This window comes from Falco punctatus (genome assembly GCF_963210335.1).
Source record: "Falco punctatus genome assembly, chromosome: 9".
Classification (NCBI taxonomy): domain Eukaryota; kingdom Metazoa; phylum Chordata; class Aves; order Falconiformes; family Falconidae; genus Falco; species Falco punctatus.
Window position 1 is genome coordinate 22,655,595 of NC_137589.1, and position 26,443 is coordinate 22,682,037.

The 26,443-nt window shown below is 39.5% G+C and overlaps 1 protein-coding gene across 2 annotated transcripts in view; it reads right to left on the minus strand.

Moving 5' to 3' along the window:
* The window catches only part of PRKG1 (protein kinase cGMP-dependent 1), a 503,334-nt gene that overhangs the window by 425,113 nt on the left and 51,778 nt on the right, over nucleotides 1-26,443 (minus strand). For both annotated transcript variants that reach the window (XM_080401614.1, XM_080401613.1), the window contains exon 2: nucleotides 10,820-10,986. In XM_080401614.1, the coding sequence (XP_080257740.1) occupies nucleotides 10,820-10,986 (167 nt within the window). The remainder of the gene's footprint in view (nucleotides 1-10,819; nucleotides 10,987-26,443) is intronic.

The following is a 26,443-nucleotide window of genomic DNA, read 5'->3' on the forward strand; positions in this document are numbered from 1 at the left end:
TTTCTCTAAGAGACAAGACATACACAAGGTTCTCTAACACCAATACAGTAAATGAACACAGTACCTGAACATATCATATGCTGGAAGGCTGCTATAAACTGGTTTGAAGTCTGTAAAAATATAGAAACAAACACTTGTAACAGCGCTCACACAGGCTGGGCCCCAGTGTCACAAACCCAAGCCTTCCTCAATACTGCAGCCACACAAAGAAGTCCACACTTTACTTATTTATGTAAAAATATTAGCAAGAAATATTTATGGACTTTTATAACCAATAAATAATCACAGTTTTGACTTCCAGAAGGTAAAAAAAAAAAAAAAATGGGTGGGGGAAGCAAATTTTAGCATGAATTGTTGTAACTCCAAAAGGAAGCAGATGGAGTAGCGCCCAATTTCTGTGGTAGTTAAGAAATCTCCAAAGATTAACAAACAGGTTTCTGCTCCAACTTTCTACTAACGGATTTCTGTAACTTCGACAGTTCACAAAAAAACATTAGAGTTCAACGAAACCTTGGGTTAAATGCTGAAGGATATTCAGATAGAAGCCAAGACTGATGCAGCAAATGTACAGTTGCTTCTTTGATCCAGTGCATAAGTTGTGGTGATTTTTCAAGCACTCCAAGTTTTCATGCTGCATCCATAAAAAGCATGCGACTGTCAAGTCATGGAAGTCTTTTTATTGTTCTTTTGCTGTCAGTTCCTAGGTACACTCTCAGGATATTAACACCACTTAAGAAATTACAGTGAGATGCTCTAAGTATTTCCAATTAGATCAAGACACAGTTGATATAAACATATGCAATTACATTGTCTTTTTCATCACCTGACTAGACAGGGGCATGACTGGAATTATGAGCAAATGATACAAAAGTAGTTACTAAACAATGCCTAAAATAATAAAAACTTTTACCTTAAAGATAAGCAGGTCTCAAAGTAACATTACCAGGTTTCTTGCAAATATTCAGGCTAGACATAAAACAGTCTGAAAACATCAACTAAGGGTTAGAAGCAAACCTGATCTTCTCCAAAGGAAGTGGGCTAAACTTCACTGAAATCTTCAAGAAATATACCAACCAAAAGAGAAACAACCAGAAATATTTTGAACATCTCAACCCTTCAACTCCTCTGCTTTATGCACTCTTCCCCAGGACTTGTGAGATGGAGGGACTGCAGTGCCGATATGAAAACACAAAACGTTTTAAGGAACATGGTTGATAGCCTCCCTTGCTCCTTTGGCCCACATGCACGCTTGTGTGCTTGAAGGTGCTCCAGGAATACTCTTTTAGTGCCAGTGCATTGGCCAAGGGATGGTCTTCAAGCCCTACAAAAACACTTGCTCCAGGAGAGGCCCATTTCCAACTGCCATGTCTTGCACACCTGGAATGACACCCGATAGTTCTGCCCTTGCCTTCTCCAGCACTTCCTCATAAAGTCTGCTCTGCAGTAGGGTAAACTTTGGAATGAAGACATCAATCCTAAAGAATCTCTTAAACCCAGAGCCTGAGAAAATACTCTTGCTCTGGTGTGTACTGGTCTCAGCACTAGACATAGGGGGAGGGATTATTGATAAGTGATTGAAAATTTCCCAGCGGAACAATGACCACTAAACCAGTTAACCACAGGAAAACAAAATCAAATGGGAAACCCAGGAAGGCTTCAGGATTCCAGCAAAGAGCAGTATCTCTGACCACAGGAAAAACCCTGATCAGACTCCTGCCCAACTCTACATTAGCAGGATGAAGAAGGTAAAAAAAAAAAAAAAAAAAAAAAAGCAAAAAACCATCTGACAACATTAAACATTAAACACAGGAGTGCAAAGAAGAAACTGCTGCCACAGTACATTTTCACAAAACTAATGGAAAGTCCTGTGAAAGGCAGCTTCTTCAGAGGATAGTGATTTGTTGGCATGCTGTGCAGAAAATCCCACTTTGCCATAAATGCCTAATTGATTCCTTCCTACAGGGTGCTCCTTGTGGACGCTGAGTAAAAGCTCTCCAATCTCAAGAGCTATCTAACACCTGTGCAATGAGATGTTATTTTTTGACATTTGCTTGGGAAAGCAGATCCAAACCCCTCAAGGAGAGGTTTGGAGACTCAGGTAGGGCCCAAAACACTTGTACTGAAAGGCAGCATAAGTCTTAGAAGCAGATCTGCCTCAATTGTGTTAGAAGAGCCCTAATTGCAATGGATGCTGCTATTACAACCTTTCTGAGTGTCCTTAGGAGATGCAGAAAGGTGGGAACATACATCAGAGGACCTAGCTACATTATCAGGAATATATTTCAAAAGAGTACTCAAAACCAACTGGTCCTACACCAAAAAGTTTGGAACTTCAGGGTGGTCTGAAGGACCACCAATCCGAAGGAAGTCTAGCAAGGATACTCTTTGGGCATACATGACAAAACACACTATGCAGCCAGGCAAATCCCTACCTGCACCAGCTCAACTCCATCTCTCCAGGTATGATCTCAGAGCATGAGATTGACCTGAAATGCCCCAACAGACACAGAGTTCAGCCAGCGTCTCTAGATTTAATTGACTGAACTGGAAACTGCATATTCACTCTTAGCCCCAGAGACTAAATAAATTAAAAACAGACTGAAGAGTTTATAAAGTTTGTTCCAGGAAGTCCTTTTGCCAAAGCTGGGGGGAGGGGGGAAACAACAAACCCCTCAGTATAGTTCTTTGAGAGGAATGATGACCACCATCAGTGTTGGTGAATACCAACAAGAAGCAGCTCACGCATCTGGACTTTACAATGGCAATAACAGCAGGCCATAATAAAGTAAGGGACCTCTTGCTAGTACAGTGTACAGCAATATAAAAATTAATGTGGTGCAGGCCAAGAGACATGATGCACTCCACTGAGGCAGCAATACTACTGCCCCCATTTTGCTATGCTGGACTTACACTTGGGAACAAAGTCATTTAGCCTACTTAAATCCAAACTGGGTCTCCGTTCTCTGTTTTTCCTTCATTTAGAAGAATCAATACTACCAAATCCTTTTTCTGAGAAGAAACTGACTCAGAAGACCCCAGGGCTAAAAGAGCAATTACATCCTATTAAATCAGATCCTTATGAGAGTAGTCCATAAAAAGAGACAAAAGAGGGGTCAGAGGGAGAATGACACAAAGACAGATTGAATGCCGCATTTGTGGATGACTGCAGGTAGCATCCAAGAGTCTGCAGTGCTCATTGTCCAGCTGGGGGGGGTGGGGCAGAATGTAATTGTGTAACTGCACAGTTCGGAGCAAGAAACAGGAGCAAAAAAGGTGATGCACTCCAGCACACCTTCAGAAGTGAGAACAAGTATAAGTGCACTGGCCAACAGATTGGTCATAAAATATTAATTATAGCACCACAAGACCTTGGCAAAGCCTGTAATGATAACACGCAGGAGGCAGCAAGGAGATGGAGAAACACAGTATCTAGATGCCTGTTTTGGTTTTGATTCAACAGCAAAAATCCCCAGAGACTGAAGAGTTGCATTGAATATTTCACCCATCTGAGACTGGAGAGTTCTGCAGCCTCTGATAGGAGGTCTTCTACAGGCTCTCGCATTCTTCTCTGTAGGTCAAATGGCTAATGAGACTTTGTCTCCCCTTATCAACACCAAGCTTACCGTCCTGGAAAATCCTGCAGTTTCTAGGAATGTTCCTTCCCAAGACATCTCTGACTTCCCAAAAAAGCACCTTCCCATGGAAGGTCACAATTAGACAATACGTTGTTTTGGAGAAGCCACCAAGAATGAAGCAAGAAACAAAGTATTCTTTTAAAGGCAAATCTCCATAACTGAAAACAAAAAGAAAACTAAATTTAATAGAGGAAAACTACTAAAACAAGGACTGGGGGAAGTGCAGGCTGTTTTTCAACATGGGTTCTTAAAAAAAATGGTTCTTCCCTTTTCATGCCTACAGAAGTAGGAGCCCACAGGGTACTGGTGGAGCTATTTCTCTTTGCTCAAGTTCTCAAGCTGTGGTACAGAGGTGCAACCTCAATAGTAATTTGCAGGACAGTCAGTCAAAGAGGATGTTACAGCACCCAGTGCCAATACAAAATCACAAGCAACAAAACAGTTAATCCAAGTATTTTAACCTTCCTTTTTCCCCCGGCTCACTGTATTATGTCTTCCACACTTTATGGGAATAGCAACAAATATAAAAGGAGGACTCTTCACACCTATTAATATAGTTTCTAAAAAAATTAAGACATCTGTTTATAACAGCATGACTGTTATTCACATGAGAGCCTAAAACTTGTATCTTGCCACCTGATTTATCAACAGCTCTGCTGATGTATTTTCCTTTCATAATGCAACCATCAAATTTGACATACTGCAGTTGACAGGTTCAGACAGAGAGGGAGCACAAGAGGAAACATTTGGTTTCAGATGTGGGATATCACATTTATCCTCATTAGTGTGAGGTAACACCCACACATAACTCAAACCTGTCAACACAGTACAGATCTAGATGTATGTGTCTGAAAGAGACCTTTCCAGGTTTTCATATTTTTAAGTGCTTTCAGAAAATTTTAGAAATATCATGCCCAAAGAAAGCATAACAACAAAGAAGCCAACAAGTGCAAAACTGCAAAACTGGAACTTGGAAAATGTTCGGGTTTTTTTCCTTAAAGAAAACTAGAGATGGTGGATTAATTTTAGAGGCAGAATACGTTAAACCAGTAAGAACCTTTTGTGGCTCTAAAAGAAACTTTGGTTTTCACGCAAACAATGTGTTGAACCACTCTTACAGCAATATACATTCTCATAAGGTAATATTTCTAATAAGTTTATTGTATTCTCAAAGTGTTTTATTTGCAGACTGAAGAGAGCCAGTATAGACCAGTTCAAACGTACAAGACTCGTCCCCCTTTTCACTACCAGTCTCATCATCCTGGAGGAAAACTGTTGCTGTAGGCCGTCAAAGCACGTATGTTTAACACTCACAGCAATTCCAGCCCCTAAGGAATACTTGCTTATATAACAAATAAGTTAATTTCCACCTTCAGAGCACAGCTACAAGGGAATTTTTTTGGTGTTGCTAGAGAATAAGGGCATCTCTTCACCCAATTAATTTAATACACAAAAGTTGTGGGGTTTTGTGGATAACTGGCTAGCTGAAAAAGTTCACATAGACATAGTCCAGCTGTCTGGACAAAAATGCACATCGCTCTCAGATTATCTGAAGTAAAGCAAAAATACACTATCCTTGGCTGTTCTTGTTACACAATAACAGGAAGATCGCGGTGGGAAAAGAATGTTACAGGTGGGAACAGATAACTACGGAAGAGAAACTAGGGGCGGGCTTGATATTTAGGCAACTAACCAATAATGAGCTTAACTTTTGTAATATGTATGAGCTAATTATAACAAGGCATAAAAGGTGACTGTAAGGTACAATAAAGGAAGTCTGCTGATCACTCATATTGAGTGACTGTGTCTTCCCTCCGTTGCTACAGGGTTTTCTTGCTGCTTAGTGAACATAGGAGAATTCAGGGGTGTTCCCTGCCCCAGATCATTTCAGAACCTGATGAAATACCAGTTCCTACCTTACTACTTCATATAGATCCTTCTTTCATAGTTCATGAGATCCACCCAAGACAAACAGACACGTGCCATTTGCCTCAAAAGTCCATTATACAGCTTCCTTCCTGTACAGCTATAGGGAAAACTTTGGAGGGGAAGAGAAATTCTCAACTTGTACAAAACACTACTCAGGAAACACACATTGCTACGACCACCCAAATCCAAAAGCTCTCCACATCCTAATCAAGGTCTCTGTTCTAAGAAGTCTTTCACAGCCACAGGACCTAGTTTGTGTTACTATTTAATGATCATGCAGATACCTGATGACAGCACGGCTGCTAAGGAACAGAAATACTTAAAATGCAAAGAACAGTCTGTAAACAGCAAAAACCCTGCCTGAGGTCAGGTAAGGTATAAAGCCATAAGGAGATCTCTTTTCACGGGGCTCCGATTGCGATGATACCTTCTCTCCACCCTGGCACCTATCTAATAGCGCCTTTTACGGAGCCCCTCAGGTTGCTGTGCCTCACTGTAGGTACCTCCTGAAAATTTCCCTCCTCTCTGGAAGAAATAAGTTGGCATCAACCTAAAGAATTCTGTTAACTGGACAAATGCATCCCTGACTATCTGCATTTAAAACGTAAGGCATCTCTAAAGTGGTGTGTGCCGCAAGTCCATCAGACCCACTTACCCCAAAGGACTAAACTAAGTAACAGTACACGCAGGATGAAGCTAGAGAAATAAAGTGTTTCAAAGACTGGGATACAGTGGAGCCAGCAGTAGTCCTGAAAGTCTAAAGCAGGTAAACTGGGGGCGGTTATTTTCCTAGAGGTGGAAACCTGACCAGCAAGACACAGACTATGGCTAGAGTCAGCCCAGAACAACAACAAAAAAAGCTTATTAAACTTACTAAAAGCAAAGTAACCCTAAATTTGGGATTCCGCTTGCTGAGAAATTTCAGTTTCAGCTCCTGACCTACAACTTTCTTTTCTTGCTACCAACCGAAAGCTGAACAAGAGCCCAAATTCAGGATAAACCAGTATTTCCAAGGCTTCAGACCTGGTAAAAACAGCAGTCCTTGGGCTTTCATACCTAGGATCCTATCTGCCTCAGTGCTGCCAGGCTGTCTTGGACAGAAGGACCCAGAACGACTCTCCAACAAGCATAGCTCTCATTCTATAGTTCCTCAAGGCTGTATCTTATAAAAGCCCAGGCAGGAGCCCACGAGAAAACCAGGCAAGTTTCCAGTTAAATCTTACCTGTATTCCAATGACTTTAAAAAAAAAAATCCAAACCATAAAAAAAAATAGGGTTGGGGGACGGGGACAGGGATGACGATGATCACAAGAAACCAAACTAAATTCCTTGCATCAAACTTCTCAGATTCAAGACATGCAGAGGCAGTCCAGAAAGTACAGATGCACACCCAGGAGAGCGAAGTCTACCAGGACTGAGGCAGTCTCCTCTTTTAGAGGTGATTGAGTGTATTAGCAGTTACTGGGTTTAGAGGATTAGACTAACCACACATCTCCCTTAGCCTTGCACAATTTAGGAGCTATTCTACACAAACACCCTTAAAAACAAGCTCCCAGATTAGCACATGTCCAGGCCAGAGGGTGTTTAGATTGACAGCTCCTCAGTTCGATGGGCGTTTCCCTCCTGTTGGGACCAATGAACAAAATCCAAACCAGCTGAAGCATGGCACATGTCAAAGGCACACTCCTACCTGTCAAACTCAACACTTGTCTCTATCCAGCATGCTGCAGAGAAGTCAGTGCCTCATTCTGACTTCCCACTAGTACCACCTCACCATTTCTACTCCCAAGAACATTTTCTTCAGCTTCCTCCTCTCCCCATCTAAATCAGAATTTACAGCACCCTCCTATCATCCTGTACTGTGATGCACTTCTCCCTGCCCAGCTTTACAGTTTGACACATAATAGGTTGAATAATAGGATGTATGAAAGATGTTCTTGTGTTTTTGATAACCTATCTTTTCTCAAGCTTCACTGTATTAGCCAAATTTTCATTTCTAGAGTCCAACCTGTTTGTACCGGTACTGTTCTCACTCCTGATAACAAAAACAAACAAACAAACAACAACAAAAACACAACAGGGAGGGCAGGAAATATGAGGTATGATATGGAATAATAGGACAAAGAATACAAAGTTTTAACCCTGTCATCACATGCATGGGAGCATGTGACTGGAAGGGAAAAAGTCAAGCCCACTAGCATGGGTAGTGTTGGGCAAATACACAAATAAAAAATGACTGCATACATAGAGCCAGTACTGCACAGCATGAAATTACCTTTCTGCTAGAACCAAAGACAACATGGACAAGTGGAATCAAGCCTTTTCCTGACTCTTTGCTGAGGTACAATGCTACAGCCATTCCCACCCAAGGAATGTAGCAAACCTGCAATTACATTCGGAAAGCATCATCAAGCCACAATGAAGAAGAAAGAGCCAGGAGGTCAACACTTACTATTATCCAGCCTTTTAAGGTTCACCAAGCTCAGTGAGTGTCACATATGTATGAATTTTAACATCCATGGTAAAGAACCAAAATACTCAAGGATTGTAGTTACAAAGGTCTCACCAGGACTAGCAGAGTCCTCATGTCTAGAGGGGAAAACTAAGACGCTACTGCTGCTTCACCACAATAAAAGAGAATGCAGAAAGTAACAGTGAAAATGATAGATGTTTTCAAATCTATCTTACTTAAAATTATTATTTAAAATATGTCTAAGGAAGCATCACCAATATATAACAGACTATATATATATAAATCTTCTGGTAAGAGGCTCTATTTAAACAGTGAATCGTAAATTATGAACAAGCATAAGAGTATTGGTTATCAAATGCTCTACATGAGCAATTTTTATTTATATTAATCATGGCTATAAGTACAAGTAAGGAAAGAAAGAGTAATTAATGGAGGAAACACAGCATTTAGATTTTTGAGAAAAGAATATACCTCTCATACTCACAAGTATGGGTTTCTTCAGTATAGTTTTGTAAAGAATAATGCTTGTAGTGTAGTTGGGGGGTGGTGGGGCATGTTAATAACCGACAGGACACAGAATGATGAGCCAAAATGATGAGTGAGCCTGTTCTCATAATTATAATCCAACCCATTTGATAACATCTTCTTCCATTTCCATTACTTCATCATCACTCATTGCATTATGTCTAAACATAGACTATAAACTCTTCATAATTTTGTTTGTAAAGCATTATGCATATTTACGGAGCTATCTAAATAATCTTAAATTAAGTTACAAGACCAACCGAAAGCTGGGGGAGAGCCAAGTCATGCCCTCATACATAGAGGGCTGGATTGCCAGAAAAGCAAGAATAAGCTGAAGTGCCCAAAAGACACAAAAGTTGTCTTTGACACACATTTCATTTAGAAAACAAGAATCAAGAATTCAGTCACAGAGTTTGGACCAACAATTAGAAACATCTGGTAAATTCAAGGAATTGACACTACTAGTACATCATCATCAGATTGTCAAACAAAGGGTCATCTGAGTACCAAACAGTGTTCAATACTCCCAACCATGGTGGAAACCGCTCTGCCCAGAACTTCCCTCCAAAATCCTCTCCATAGAATATGAAGAGGCTGAGCAGGAGATGAGTATACACTTTAGACAGTGTGCTGTTGTTACAGGCTTTTTCAAGGGACAACATTAAAGGAAACACCCAAAACCAGTCATGAAGCAAATATACTGTAAGCATGCCTCTGATGTGGCATTGTTTGGGAAGCAAGCATAGAGCCGTGCAGTGAAAAACCTCCACATTTTTACTATAAAAACAGTATTATTCAAATATAATTTTAAAGCAGTTGTTGATAGAACAGATTCTGCACCTCATCCAAGTCGTCTCTGTATTTAAATGGAGGCCTGAAAAACCTAAATCTTTCCATGTAATGCTGGGGGTGGAAACATATAATTTGCTTTGGCATCCCCCATAGCCTACTTCATAATGCAAAATGCCATCTGAATGTGCAAAATTGGAAAATATGAGAAGCCAAAGGAATTAAACCTGTGACTTGAGAAAGAACTTCACCTTAAAAGGACAGAACATTAAAGCTGTTTTGGGAAACTAGCAAAAAGCATTTGCAACTATACAACATTAAGAGTTTGGCAGAAAACCGCATTTAAAAGGTGGCTTACTGCCTTGAAAATATTTTTGTTTAAAAGAACAATTTAAGAAATGAATTTACACATGTACACATACATACAAACACGCAAGTTATACATAACCTGTAGTTTTCATGTATTTGCTCAAAAGATACAGGCAAGCAAGAAACCTCCATTCCCCTCAGGTCTTATCTGGCCAAAATGCTTGCAAGCCTATGAGATGGCTCTGGTAAGCAGCAAGAAGAATTTTATAAGCATTTATCCATTTGCATTGTACCAAATCAAACAGAATTTGCTCACTGCATTTTCTTAATTCAAACAGTGAAATTTGACTCAAAACTCCTTATCAGTTACTCTCAGAAGAGGGATGCTGTAGTAGACGGACACGAGGTTTGATCAAGCTTAGTAACTCCTACAGATGAACATGCACTTCCTTTTAAAAAAAAACATATAAAATATGCTCAATTTGACACGTGAAGAGTTAGAGAACTTGGAAAGAATAAGATATAACATGCAAATAGCTGACATTTTGGAGAAGCAGGTCGCTGGCAACACCAATTCCATTATAAGATTTTCAGAAACCTGATGGCTGCCAAGAACAGCAGAATATCCATTGCTCTCATGTTCCACCAAGAAAACAAAACTCTGCTACAACACATACTGTGACAAATCAGATGTGCTAAACTGCAGATGCTACACTTACTTTGTGCACAAGACAGAAAAATAACATTTTCTATTACACAATGCATTGCTTCTGCAGAGTGCCCCATGTGCTTTATCAACATTTCTAAGTTTGTCCCCACAATAAGGCAGCAAACCATGACCACATTCTCCTTGTTTTACAGTCATTTCCTCTTCCATAACACCATTATTTCTGTTAAGTCTCTAATTTATGTAACAAACCATTGATATTGCCTCAAAGCCAAAGAACTATATTCAGTGGATTTAGTTTATTCCAACAGATCTCAGTGCAAGATTAACAGCTTTCACCCTATTTCTTTATATAGGGAGGCACACAAATCTAGTCAAAAATTTTCCAGGTAAAATTAGTCCACACAATTTTTCAACAACCATATTTAGACAACATTTTTGTCTCTATATGTGTTGAAAAAAGGAAATAAGTATCAGCTTTTAAAATCATACCTTCCATGACATACACCAGGGAACCCACATCTCCTTCCTTGATGATGCAGCTGTCTTTGCCATACTCCACGGGATACATACAATCCACAATCTCCTGGATCTGAGACAATTCCAGATTCTTCATGAAGTCATTGTCAAGGATCGCTTCCTTTATTAGCTCCTTGGACCTGTGGCAAAAAAAGACAAGATTTATCCGCATGGCCAACAGCTGAGCTGATTAATAGCATGGGAACTTCAGCACAACCACATGGTGCTCCAATGAGTATTTTCTTGGAAAAAAAATCCAGAATTTCAGTATTTTCCTAAAAAACTGATGAAGTCTATGTGCAAAGTAGTAAAAAAATAATTACAGAAATGTTAACTTGAAATTATTTTTTGTAAATAAGGTTTAGATACATCGACAATTGAAATAAAAATAGATTTCATGTGATTGCAAGATCCTCTTTTAGCTACAAGTTTCTCATCTATAATAACACCAAAGAATAACATGGCTACTTGAAGTATCTTCCATATACAAAACTGAAAGGAAATACAAACAAGAAGTTAAAGAACTTATGACTTAGTTTATTATATTTTCTATTAAATTATACAAACTGAAGCACACAAAAGCATGATACCGCACTGTCTTTCAGTATTACTCGAACAGCAAAGGCCATTATATTCACCAGAGGAGGCACCACTGCTACAGGAGTAACACCACCATTAATTAAATCATTTCTTTGTGACTAAAAGGAAAATTCTGAAGTTACATTGTATATTCTGTGTGCACAGAATTATGCCTGCAGTTTTAGTTTGGTATGTGGTCAGGTTGGAAGTTTGGAGTTCTTAGTAGCCACTTCACAAAGTTGAGTAGGGAAGGAGTCGTTTGTGAGCATATCAACTTCAGAATTCAAAGTTCACACATTCTCTGGGAGACTACCCAAATGGGTATGTAATACAACCCGTTACCTCTAGAAGTGTCTCTGCCAGCATCATGTTATGACAGAAAATGTGCAACACCACCACTTTTTCCTGATTTTCCTGAGATTCTTTCAATTTCTACAACTAAAGTACTCGCAACATGGTGAGTCATGCTCAGGTGAGCTCTCCAATCTTCCCTTCAGACTGTCAAGTTCAACTTATCCACCTGCTAACGCAGCATAACCACCATGTTATGACATTTTGCAAAAAATTCCTAAAGCAACTTGCACAAATGAACAAATGAGAATGCTAAATCTAGATCTATGACACCAGGTCCTCAGCCCTTTATTTCTCACTCCGAAGCTCCAATTCTGTGGGCTGAACTATTTGCTAATGTGAACATAGCCCAGGCAGATGACAGCTACCTGCAGAGCAGAGCTTACACATTCAGAAGTTTTATGCTTTTAAAATATGAATATGAAACAAGGTTTTCAAAGAAAAATAGATTAATAGATCATGTCTTCTTGGAAAAGAGCCAAATTGAGACTTCAGAAGCCCAAAACCAGCCAGGCAGCCTTGGAGATACTATGCCTACGCTACAGTCCTTTTAAAGTATACCTCAAGGTTATACGTAGCACAGATTCAATACATTAACGTTTAGAGAAGTTTTTTATGCTTTCAGTAGTTTTGAGGTTATTTCAAAAAAACATGCTACTTTACATCAGAGTCCATCATCACTGACCCAGGCAAAGCACAGGATGGAAAGCAGACCAGACTTTTCAAGTCCTGTCTGCAAGACAACACAGACTCAGACTGCTACAACTGTTTGGCTCTTGAGAAATTTAATTTGACATCACATACTGTCACTCCAATTCCTTGTGCATGAAAATAAAAAACACCAGAAAAACCTACATCTATATTACTCCTTGCTTTCAGTAATGCAAGAAGCTGGTAATTTGTGAGGTTGACCAGATGACAGATAAACCTATTTCCTTATTCCCTCCTCCTGTGCTAGGGCAAGACTATGCCTCCTATGCTCTGCCCTGACTCAGTACTGTTCTTTTGGTCTTAGCCACCCCCACAGATCCCCCAAATCCTTCTAACAAAGGCACTAATTATTAGCATTACTCCAACTGCCTGCTGAAGAAGAAAGCATAATAAAAGCTTTCACATTAGTCATATCAACTAGCATTACAATTTCAGCCATTTATTTCATTCCAAGGCTCAAAATGAGGCTTTTCTCCTTGATAAAGTCAGCCTTTCAAATGGAGTGTTTGCAAGAATATCCTCAAGAGACTGAAGGGAATTCAGATATGGTTCAAGTCAGACCTCTCCTGTTAATTTAGAGGCCCTCAGCAAAAAACAATGCTGCTCTTGTTGGAATCAAGTAGAGGGATTTGAAAGGGATCTAGGAAATTCGGTCTAAACAACAGTGAAGGAACCGCACACAGCTAGGAAAATCCATTAGAAGTCTATTCTGGGGAAAAGCCCCAAAACATACACAACATGAACAAACTTAGGAAATTCATGAGCTATTGTCACAGTCTAAGACTACATCTGAACCAACTGACTCACAGCCTCTGCTCTTCCACATGGAAATATCACAGAAATTAAAGCTCAAAGACCCACCAAGTCATTCAAACCCTTTTAACAACAATAAAAAATAAATCTATTAAGAAGAAAAACACACTGGCTAGGGCATTAATAACAGAGTTTCATCTCTGCCACATCCTAGCATCTTAAAATTAAGTATCTCCATAGAATGGTCTGGATAATAACTCAGTCACGCTTGACTGTAACCAAAATAGATATTATTAGTTAAGGATAATTAGTTAAAATGAGACTTCAAATACAAAGAACACAGTATAACAAAAAAGCACCTCCAGCTGCCCGTAAACAGCACCGACTGTAGGAGCAAGCACTTTGCGCTCTAACTGCGTATTTATGAGTGTATTCGCATGAGACTAAACCACACTTCACAGTTTGTAAGCTACAAACCTCATCAGGAAATATTCCATCCATCTTTAAAAATAAATAAAAAGCTCAGTTTGACATATTTAAAAATTAGTTGATTCTAAAAATACATTGTCATAGCTACAATAAGAGTTACTCTATTGTCCCCCTGCAAGAAAATATTCGTCACTCCAATAATTCCAAAAAAATTATTCATGCAATGTAAGATTGCCATTCTCACATATTTGCACATGCCAGGCTTTCAGCAACTTCTACATTATTTTATTAAGCCATTTTCTTTCAATATAATTCACAAGTGAAATTTCAGGTAGAAAATATTTTTTTCTTTTGTATTTTTTTTATATGAAATGAAACTCAAAGCATATAAATTAACTCACAGTTCACAACTATGCCATAACAAATGCTTTTCTAAACTACACCATTTCTTAATCATTGTTATTATTTTAAAATAGCATATGTCCCAGATGTTGAATACACAAATGTACCACATATCCACTTAATATAGCTATATCTGAATCGATACTAAAAGCTATTTAAAATGGTCAAAAACACACTCCTGCCATTGCAAGTGGTTTACACAAGATACAGCTGTTTCATTACCTTTTATTTTAAAATAGTGTTTATTCTGTATTTTCTGAGTCAAGATTCTAATAGAAACAATCTGCAAACAAAATCAACTACAGTATTTATAAGGGACTGGGTCTATTCCCAGATGATCCTCTTTTAAGAAGGGGCATTTTCAAGACTATTTACTCTAGCACTGTCGAACAGCTCCTAATGCAGAGGGTCATTTAGAGTAGAAAGTAGTTGTCATCTCTGCAGAGGTAGGAACCTGACACAAAGCCATCACTATATATATATATATTTTTAAAAAGATTAATGATCAAATGTGATGGAGACTTGAGGAACAATTCAAAAAAAAAAAAAAAAAAAAAAAGAAAAAAAACAAAACACCACACAGAAAACATGTGGGCACAGTCCTCTGCAACAACACATCCTTTCCCAAATCAGTTTAAGTCCATCACGGTAATTAATAAGGCAACAGTAGGAACAAGCTAATTTCATTCTAATTTGCAGAAATCATGCGAAAAGCACCTTAAGAAGTTTCATACAACATACTTAAAAACCTGGTTATGACTGCCTCTCAGAAGAAAAGCGTATAAACGTGCATTAATTCACAGACCACCCAGTCCTGTACTGGGGGCTGCTTCAGTCCACCAGCCAGATCAGATCCAGCCACCAACCCCACCAACATGACAGCTCAGGAGCAGCAAGATGCCTGGGAAAATAATCAGCCACATTTTCTGTCTCGGCAGGCAGGGGCTCTGCACAGAAGCCGTGTTTCAGCTGTGCTGGAAAAGGCTCATATTAAAAGTGTGCTGTATTGCAGTGGCCATAAAATGCAGGATTTGGACAAGTGTTTTGCCCAGAATCCTGCTACTAACATCCATTGGCTACTCATCAAGCATGAAGGCAGAAGATAAAAATCTGGGTTTCTAACAGATGCGAAAAAAAGCCTGAGATGTTATGCAGCCCTGGATAAGAAGCAAAGTTAATGTTTGCAGTGTACATAATAAAATACCAAAGCCTGTATTACAGCCTGTTGTTATCTTGACAGTAATTTACATTTTACAAAGAGCAGGATGAACAGGCATTTCAGGCTCTTCATCCACAGCAAGGAAAAAAAAAATTCCTCAATGCTACATCCGTATCTTCCAGCACATACAATAAATATTAGAACAAAAAGTTAATCTTATCCCAAAAGGTCTTATTTCAATATTGGAAAAGCTGCTTGCTGAGTTTAAGGAAAGGAATAATTTAATTATAGGTGGAAAGACTACTGCCGTATACATCTAGAGATGCTTACAGAAACACAAAGCCCTCCTTGGCACGTTGCGTGCTGGTACAGCACCAGTTTGTAATGGAGTCTGCAGGAACCTGCAGTTCAAAGGGCGCAGTGGTAGCAACACAGGTATCATTCTCCATGTAATCTACTGCTGAAAAGAGTTAACTAAAAAGAGGTGGATCAAGAATAGGAGAAAATAAACATTCAATTTGGACAACACTGACACAGAACAGCTGGAAGCAGATCTGAAATTTATGGTGTTCACAAGTATACCACCACAGCTATGTACAAAAACAATTCTAAACTACCAGCAAGAAAAATGAAAAGCAAGGTACTGGGCAGACAGGCTGGAAGAGGTCTCAAAAAAGGGAAAGAAAAAGTACATTTTGTATTAATAGTCAATAAGAAAAAAATACACAAGACCTTTTCTTTAGCTGCTCCTCTCTCCCAACTTTAAATAAAACTTTTCAATATGAACTTTTATGCCAATGCTAATGGGGGGGAGGAAGAATGTTTTTTCTAAAGCCTCCCCCATCAAGAGTCTGCCAACTACTACTAAAGACCTAAACCCCCATATTTAGGAAGGAAATATCTACAGGAATTTGACCAAGCAGAGACACAGAGCTCACTGCCAGAACTGAAGTTTAAAGCAGTAAAAGTGCAGCTTCCTGGGAGATTAGAACTCCTTATTTAGAATCATAGAATCATTTAGGTTTGAAAAGATTAACAGTATCAAGTCCAACACAATTTACTCATATGATAAACCTTGCTCAAAATTACTACAACCCATGGCATCTTTTTTGTGATGTTTCATCACTGCTGTAAAAATCCAATTAAGTATATGGGTACATCCTTTAGATCTATCCACCAACTACACCTATCAAGCACATTTGTAGAAATTCATACCCAAGCACTGCTTTTTTGGGAGCTTCCATATCCATAACACTCCACAATTAATTAAGCTGATTTCAGTAGATAAGAAACAGGGAAAAAAATCTGCAGCCTCTGACCCAGAATGAGCAGCAATGCAAGAGTCAAGGCAATCCTTACAACAACCATCTGTTTCAAAATCCATACCGTGAAATGTTTAGAAGTGTTTACTTCTGCAAAATGGGGGTGGGGTGGGGGGGTGGGGTGGTAAGTACTTCTTTACAAAGAGAAAACATGGCCAAGTATTACAACTGCTCCTGATTTCCAGAAACTATTCACCAGGATAGGAATACACTGCAAAAAGTGCTAAACAGAGGGTTTTTTAAGTTATATCAAGACATACCTCCATTTCATAAGGGGTTATCTAGTATCCAAGTAACACAAAAAGCAAAGGCTGCAAGTTTCTAGCAGGTCTGGGGAAGCTCTCCGCTCCAAGTCCACATTCACAGAGCTTTCAGTGATGTTTTTAAGTCCTTGTGTACTTAAAAGAGTATGTAAGATGAGAACATACACTTGCATGCTGCTCCAGAATAGGACCTCAGTGTTTGTGTTCCCAGTCTAGTTAACAACGAAACACTGGAGTTACCAATTATGAACCTTTTTGTCACTTTAACCAACAAAACTAAAGTAAATCTCTGATGGAAGGCTGTTATGTTTAATCACTGAGGACAGTGACATCAAGAATGGACAAGTTAAATAATTTTTTAAATATTTTTTTAAATATCTACAGAGATGCTCCCTTCCACAAAGAATAGGCCCCACCTTCTAAAAAGTAGTGAATATATAGATACAGAAACCTTACTAAAAATTGCTGTTGCTTCCTATAGAAATACTCAACGCACCAAGTGGCCACAGATCCGACGTCTATTCATCTGCATACTTAACTTTCTTGGCTGTTTATGAATACTGTGGCCTGGCCAAACATACAGAGGTTCAAAAACAACAACCAAAAATCATAAAGCCTCAGTGATATCAAAATGACTGTCAACAAGAGACAACAGTTGAAATCTCTTCGTTGCACTCATCCCTTCTCAACAGGTTGCATTACGTATTGTAGTTATCGCTTAGGTTCCTATGTGAGAAATAGAGGGAGAAAGTAGAACCTTCCAAGATGATTATCCCTCAACCACCAATTTGAAGTCCACAGTCCTCAGGAAAGCTGGTTTTGCAACCAAAGTGCTTATGTTGTTAGATAAATTATTTGTGCCAAGTCCATCACAGAAAGGTGGAGGTTCCCCCCCAACTGCTCTAGAAGGTTTTGAATTAAAGGCAGTAAGAAACACCTGCAGCGTAAGGCAGTATATACTTTTTGCATTACAGCAGTGCAGTAGGAACTGTTGTTTTCTGAAGTGCATAATACTGGATAATGTCTTTCAATACTAAAGACTGCAAGCACACAAATGGATCTTCTTTTGCAACTTAGAACCAGAAGCAGGACAGTACAGAATAGCACAGACCTTTCGGTAAAATCTGGGTCTTGTTTGGACTGTAATGCCATTAATAGTTGATAACTCTACATTAGCTGTTTGTTTTGGCTATGGATAATGACCGCCTTGAATGTTTCTTAAAGGGAATTTTAAATATAACTCCAGTGAGCTATTCTTGTCTCATTAACTGGGAATAAGAGTAAGATTCAAGTCCGGGACTGAATAACATGAAGGCCCTTAAATGTACTTGTGGATTTTCTTTACATTGCTTGCTTTTCCACAACATATAACCCACAGCATCAACTTCAAGTTGCAAAAGGAAATTTCTGAGTAAGACCTTAAGCATCTTCAGCCAAGACTGTTAGTACATAGTTGGATAGAATAATGTTCTTCAGAAGAGTACACTAAAATTCTTTTAAACTGAGACTTTGATTAAAGAGACAAGCAACAGGGAAAGTAACTATGCCCTGATCTAAACCTGTGAAAAAGAAAAACCACCTCCTCATTTTCCTATTTCTTGGACTTAACTACAACTTCCAGTTGCAGAATCGAGTTGCTCTGTAGAGACCGTGTTGATCAAACGCTCCACTTAGGATTTCTAAATATATCAGTAAAAAATTTACACTGCTGTTCATTATGTCATATTTCGGCATTTGACATTTAAAAAGCAAAATAATTTAAGAAAAAAAAACACTAAAGTCTCCTTTCAACTATGCTGAAAACTGTTGTTAGTATAAAAATACTGTAGGCAAGAGTTGGTTAACTCTTGCATTTTAATATGTCTCACCCCACAGATCTTACCACCCTTTTCTAGGCTAGTATTTTGCATCCTACAAAACCCCAGGTTTAGATACTGGAAACGTTGGCAAGCTCAGTAAAAAAAAAAAAAAAAAAAAAAAAGTCAGCTCTTGCCAACACAATTTGCCTACTTCTGAAATATCTGACACCCCCAAGGAACTCCCACACGAGCTTCATTTTGAGAAGCCACTATCAATTCCTCCAAACAGGATCAAGCAGCTACTTATTACCTGAAGCAAACAGTAGAAGATTTCGGCAGCTAATTATAGGTGAAAACACATAGCAAAGTCATGATGGAGGAATGGGCCGTCTCTCAGAGATGCCTGGCCAAAAAAATTGTTTTTTGAAGGGTGTTATCCCAATGCATATCACAGTTTTGGTGTTCACATCCAGTGCAACTGAGCTGGACTTTTTGCACCGACAAAAATAGCAAAGAAAACATATGTACCCATATGTCACAACATCAAGGGATCCAGAAACAATCCAACCCCTCCAGGAACATTTCAGTTACCAAAATTGAGTCACAGAGATCCAGACAACACATCTTGAAGGTCACGACAATATATCTTGAAGAGAACCACCTACTCTAAAAGGCAAGAGTGGCTCCATCAACCAAACAATTATCCATGTATGCTTCCACTCTTGGCAGCTCCACACAGTGAACTCTGACTGGAAACTGGTATGAGGAGTCTAGCTAAATGGCAACTAGAAAAAGTTCCCCAAAGTTTATTAGCATATTTTGAGGTCTGCCTGGCTTCATAGTGATAAATGAGCATGCAGACAGAGAACTACATTCAGATGCCCTGGAGAAGAAAGTGACTGATAGCCACTATGGAGATGGCCTTCACCTTGGTGGAATAAGCAGGAAATCTGCCAAGTGGATGATAACCTAATTTAAATAGATGCAGAAATCCAATTAAGAGATCCTCTGAGCAAAGACAGCTCATTCTTGTCTCTTGTATTAGAGGCTACTAACACATTGCAAACTTTTCTAAATGCAGTGTTGTCCAGGTGAAATGATTGCGCTCTGCAAAAGCACTTTGCTCCTCCTCGGCATAAGAAAATCAAAAATGAACATTGTCATGACAGCATAAATATATAGCTGATTCCAGTGTAAATTTAGGAAGGGGTTTCACAGAAAATGGGATGTATGGGGGAGGGGGAGGAAAGTGACAAGAGATTTAACGGCATATACTCTGATTCACTTAACACTTTTGACAGATGTTACTGTCACTAGGAAAGCTGCTTCAGCTCTTGCTTTTCAGTCACCTGGAGAAGTCCCCAGTTTAAATGCCATAGGTGTACAACAGCAGAATGCAGACAAGCCCTTGAAGCCTTAGTCTTTCAATAAACATTCTTAGCGATTTTAGGAAGAAGTATTTCTTCCTTCTTTAAGAGTCAGTAAAAGGACTGATGTTAGCAGCCATGCTTTGAGACACAAATATTTGAAAGATGTGTACGTTATCTAAATAAGACACACTCCATCCAGCGCCAAGGAGCAATGCACAAGGATTTGAAGGCAAGTAATGCCAATGTTCCTACTTTACAGAAAGCTCACTTTGGGATACAGCAATACTGAGCAGAGCTGTGGGAGCACCACCACGCAGGCTGTCTAGGCTGCTAATACAGTAGATCTCAACAGGCAAGAACTATTTAGCGGACCATATGAACACTAAACAACCATACAACCTGATAACATTTAAATGGAGAACGAACAGCAGCAGGAAGCTCATAAGGTATCTGTGGAAAAGTGGGGAGGCTGGGACTCTTAGCAGAGCAGTACCACTGACAGCTTCTTTCCCTTTAAAAAGTCAGATTGGGGCGAGATTGCCACTTTCAAAATATTATCTTCTAGTTTGTATTTCTATTGCATAAGCATTGACTGTCACTATCCGCTGAATTTTTAAGAACATCCCAACAGCAACTGCCTCATGTAAGATGCTTTTTTGATCAGAAATGCTCTTGCTAATCTTGTTTTAGGAAGCCTACTAAGAATTCAGGCTTGTGATGCTGCCTTTGGCTGAATCAAAAAAAAGGTACTGAAACCCTGAAGCAGAAGGATGCAGACTTCGGCACTGTCCCCATGTAGAGACGCTGCAGGTGGGACTGCAGTCCAAGGGCCACAGCAAGGATACTCAGCTACAAAGCAGGTGTGAGAGCAGCATGAGGTGAGCACCTCCAGAGAAGCAGACTTCTCACAAAAAAAGCCAACACGATCCCAAGCTTGGAAAGCTGCAGTCTCAGGACAAAATGTTCATAAAGTCTCAGACTACCTAGTAAAACATCCACAGGAGGCAAGAGATGTGCAGGGGATTCAGAGAAATTTCCCTAATTGCCATGAACTATATGAGACAAACTCTACGGACATCCGCAACCTATTCCATCCCATCCAGCCACGTATAAACACAAGTCAGAAAGAATTGTTTTGAAGAATAACAGTGACAAATATGACATTCAGAAAGAAGGGCACCAAATTCAGATGGAAGTCAAGGAAAAGATGAAGAGCTTTTAAGGACTTCAGGAAACTGCCCTTCTTTGATTAAAATAAGTGGCCTCCAGAGGAGCTGAATGCTCCCCAGGAATTTCAGCCTGAAAGGATATTGAAAGGGAAACATCATATTTCTTGCAAATGGGAGGGTATTTTGCACAAGCTGCATACCAGTAACCTCACATTTCATGGCATCACTTGTCTTCTTCAGGGAATGCTAACAGGAATGGACATAAGACAGTAAAAGAAGGATGCAGCAACACAAACGTGTCCTGCTCAGTTGAAGCTAAGGAATGGCATGCTTACTGGGGAAATGATCCCGTTGAGCAAGTTTTGGAGATCGCTCAGTCAGGCGACCTGCCCCTACGAGCAGTTGTAACCTACTGGTGTTATGGCCTAGCAAGCCATAATCCCAGTGTGGGAGATGCTGAGGTATTCCCAAGGGAAAGCTCTCCACTTTACAAACAGGACAATGAGAAACAAGAGCACTGCTTGTTTCTTGAGGATAGACAGCAATGTGCATTAAGGAGATTGCTGTTCTACCTCCTTTAGCAAGCCAAGAAAGCCATTCCTTTAATAAGACGGGAATACTCAAGATTCCCTGCTGAGACACAGGTGATGGGAAGCATACATATTCACCATCACAGGATGGGCTCTGCAGACAGCAAACAAGGCTCCATTCTCAGAGACAGGGTGCATGAAATGTACCTGTAGCTTGTTGCTGCTGCATCAGGGCACGGGAGGGAATTCCCTTCCAACCATGACAAAAGCAAAGACTATGGGTGAACACGCATACAAGCATAATGGAAAAGGAGACAGACACATACTGATTTGCCAGTAGGTAAATCCATGAATACACACAGCAATGAGGATTTGAAAGCGCAAGGAATTACATGTTGGAGAAAAGATCAAGATTGCTCAAATTCTACTGACTGAAATGCAAGTCAGCTTTAAAAGCTTTAGGAAGGATTGTATCCTTAATCCTCAAGCCTCTGGGATGGTCATCTTACACAACTTCAAATGGTAGGGCCTGGAAAATGAACCCACTATTGCAGATGATACCCTAGATCTAGGATTTGTTGTGTCACCTGAAATCCAAATGAAGACACCACTTGGCCATCGGTATCCCACACTTCAACACTGCTGCAAGAGTGCTAACAGGAACTTGGTCATATATGTTTCTCCCAAAATACTTTTAATGTGTAATGTGTGGCAGATAAAACTGTTTGCTGTGTACCAATTTAAGAGTAACTACTACAACATAAGCTATAGCTTATGGGCAGTTATCAATGCCCCTGCTTCCCATAAATCAGAATAAAAACATGCTGCCAGACTTCCGCCCAGGTCCTTAACAGAAAACTTTTTGTTCATAGGAAGGCTCTAAATGGGGGCATTGGAGAGAAGAAATAGGTCTTGAGGTTGAGAACTGTGACAGAAAAGACAAGCCAGGAGTCAGGAAAGAATTAAGTTACCTTTATCGGCATCATATAAGCACAAAAATAAGTTTTCTCAAATACCTGATGTACTTTTATGATTATTTTCTTTTCCTTGCGTTACTACCCTGTACTTACTCTCCAATTTCACACCACCCTTATGTCTCATCACCTTCCCACACCATCTTCAAACTCAGAAATGCTTGTTCCCATTACAACTAAGGATCATCTTCCTATTTCATCTGACTGCCTTACTTGAAATTCCTACTGCATCGCACAATCATTTCCTTTTCTCTTTCCTTCCACCATCTCCACAAATCATTTCTCCCCTCCTGCTCCCTCTGCAAGTTCCTACCCCTTAGTATTTCGCTGCTTCAACCAGGCAGTCAAGCAAGCAAACAGCAGCCAAAGCAAAGCAGAAAGTGCAGCCTGCAACAGGAGAGGAGCAGAAAGCTGAGCCCCAGGCCCAGAGGCAAAGGTCTGAAGGAAGACACAGCTGGCTTGGAAATAAGGCTGCAAGGAGCCAGAAGGACCCTGAGGGTTTAATATGGAAGAACAGGAAAGGAAGGAAGCAGCATAGGTACTTGCATCAGATTTGGTGGAAAGGCGGGGAAAAAACACACACACAAAAAAGCAGAACACTAAATCAGCGCATCCCAACAAGATGGAAGCAGTGGTCCTTTCAATACAGCATACATGGCTCTCTAGGGAAACAGTTTGTTTCCTCTGTCCCATATATTTTACAGGAACTAGGAATGCAAGTTTTTTCACTTTCTGAAAAATACCACTGCAACTCTTCCACACTTTGAGTTTGTTCCATGTTCCACAAGCTGCGTTTAGGAAATACTTACTTGAAGGGATACATAGAAAGAGCTAACAAGAGATGGAGAAAACATACATGCCAAGGAGCAGAGTTATTTTGGTACAGGAAACAGGAACTACTGAAGTGAGCTCGAACAATTTCAGATCCAGTTTAACCACAACAGACCTAAAGAGAGTTACTTGAAAGACATTTAAGTGCATTTTAATGATGATCAGACACTTCATTGCTTCAAAGTCAAAAGCAGATGCAAGTTCTTTGCACATATGTTAATATATTGTATATTCACGAGTAGAACATGGTTAGAAAAATCAGCCTAGGTGTGTGATAAATGAGTGTGCAATGAAACTAACTAGCACTGAAGCTCCTGAAAACACACCTCCCTTCAGTGAGTTTATGGAACAAAAACATACAAACCTTTGAAGTCAGTGAACACAGAGCAGAACTTTCAGTTTGTTTTTAAAAAAAAAAAATCTAAAATCAGCCTATTATCTCCTCTTGGCAAGCTAACAACAGCAGCCAGAGCTAAAAGAAAACTCTGTGACTACACCAAGAAACAGCAGCCGACCTCCGTGCACTTCACTGTTCGTGTAGGGACCTGAACTTTCACATCTGCCTTTACCGCAAGTCTGAAACATGCTTTATTTTCAATGCACTTCAGTTTATTTACCCTCACACACACACTGTATAGGTCACCCACTGGGTCATGCAAGATTCACCTCTCAAGCGAAATACTGCTGCTCATCTAACAAAGTGTTTTTAGCTATCTATGATACACACACAGATCTTTGGAAATGCACTTTAATTTTACTTCTGTCTCTATGAAAGAGATTCACTCTGAACATGAAAACTTAGAAGTTTCTCCATTATGAAACACTGAAAACAGGTATTCATCTCTTCCAGCTAAAGTAACTATTTAGTTTTGCCTACCTGTGTCAATTTTCCCCATCTATTAAAATAAAACTATCATCAATTTAATAATCTTTAACCCGGTGTCCCTTAGGACAAAAGCTCTCCAGAATATTAGGCGTAATGTTCCTAAACAGATGCTAAACGCAACATTAAGATTTGGCTTCCCATATTGTTCTCTACAGCCTAGAATTTCAGTAGTTGGTAGCATTAATGTCACAAGGTGCCCAACAAACCACAGCATTTCTTTCCTCCCATACCGTAACTCGTATGAATACTCTTGCCCAAATTCAATGCAAGAGACTTTCCTTAGGAACACAACAGTCAGTTTTCATCTGCCAGTTTTATGTATATGTACCTGCATTTTTTTGGGCTGTGATCAAAGAGCCCCAGTATATATGGTGCTATTCTGTCCAAATCCTACTTGGGCAATTTGCCTTTCTGCTCAAGGAATAAAATCTAACAATTCCTATATATGGTGGTTAATAAATCTGCATGCTACTGTCAGGATATTTTTTGCAATACAGATACAATGCAGTTTTATTTATAAAGGTCAAGTATATTGTATGACATCTGCAAAGCCCTAACATCACTGTATTATTAAAACAGTAGACAGCCCCTTTCAGAGTCTAAAAAAGAATTCTCAGAATACTGTATTCCCCTTTCCAATTTAAGTTATGTACACAATTTTGTGTACACTAAGGAGAACAGGAATGCAAATGTTGACTTGTTCTTCACTTAAACTATTTTTTTACATTACTTTTTAAATACTCTTAACATTTTTACAGGTTGTTTGGATAAGATACAGCTATAAATCCTGCTGCTCTGTCAAGCAAGGGGAAAGCTTTGCATTATCTTGTGGAAATAAACTGTCAACAGCAGCAAAGGGGGTTAGGAGTGAGAAGGGGGTTAAACAGTGTTTAACACACTTAACCTGGGTGCCCAGAACAAAATCATTGCCTTCAGCCATACCTTTGCCATCTTCCTGTATTGGAATGATTGATACTTTCACACAAATTATTGAGGAGGTCAGACAAGGATTCAACAACATGGGATGCTGACAATGCTCAAATCTTCCTTAGTTCTGTTAGAACCAGCTAGACACTTTTTAATCTTTATCCAGTGAACAACAATTTCAAAATAAACAGGTTTTACGATCATACTGATGATTATGCCACAGTAAAATGCAGACAGGCCTGTGTGTAAGACTGCTTAAATTACACGACTGATAGTACCTATGGAGATGCTAGCACTGCAAAAAGCCCATCCAGGACTCTGAGGAAGGCAGCAAATGAATGAGCAAACATAGAAATCCCATCTAAACCAATCCAAATTACAGCATTTACAATTAAATGCTGTGACTTGCATTGAAACCACATTACATAAGAAAGTCCTCAACTGAATCTGGTTAGGAAATTGAATTCCTGATGACGTCTCCTCTTTGATACTTTCCTACCACAGCCTCTAAGGTCCAGTGAATGCCTGATAGCTGAGGGCTGTCCTGTGCCATCAAGCCAACAACAAAGTACATGTGTGCACTCAAAAAACGCAGCTGAGCAAGATATCTCCCCAGATTTCAGTTTTACAGTTGTCATATTTGTCCCCCAGGCAGTTCAGAGAAGCCTGTAGAGGCAAGAGAGGTCAAGGAGAACAAAGAAGTGCCAAGCAGAATTACTACTTGCAGGTGCTCTAATTTCATATTTTTTTTTAACAGAAATGCCCAGCACACCCAGCTGGAAGTCAAGCAGTAGAAATCCCAAGTGACCTCCTACACCTTCCAAAAATCGAGCTGGGCTCCATGTAGCTTTCAGACAGGGAAGCAAGCCGGGGGGGCGGGGGGGGGAACCGCACACACACCATACAGAAAGTTTCTAGTCTGAAATTTAACTCTTCAAAACTGTCAGTTCATCACACTCTTGGCGTATCTCTAATAGACATAAACCAAATAATAAAGATGGTTGTGTGATTTACTCTCAGCTTAACAGGAAAAGAAAACCTTAAATAAATTTTTCATTAACCTGTACCTGTATTAAGTTGTGTTATTTAGGTGGAAACCCAGGGAAAGCTTCTCTGCCTGTGAAAATCAATGCCCCTTAAAT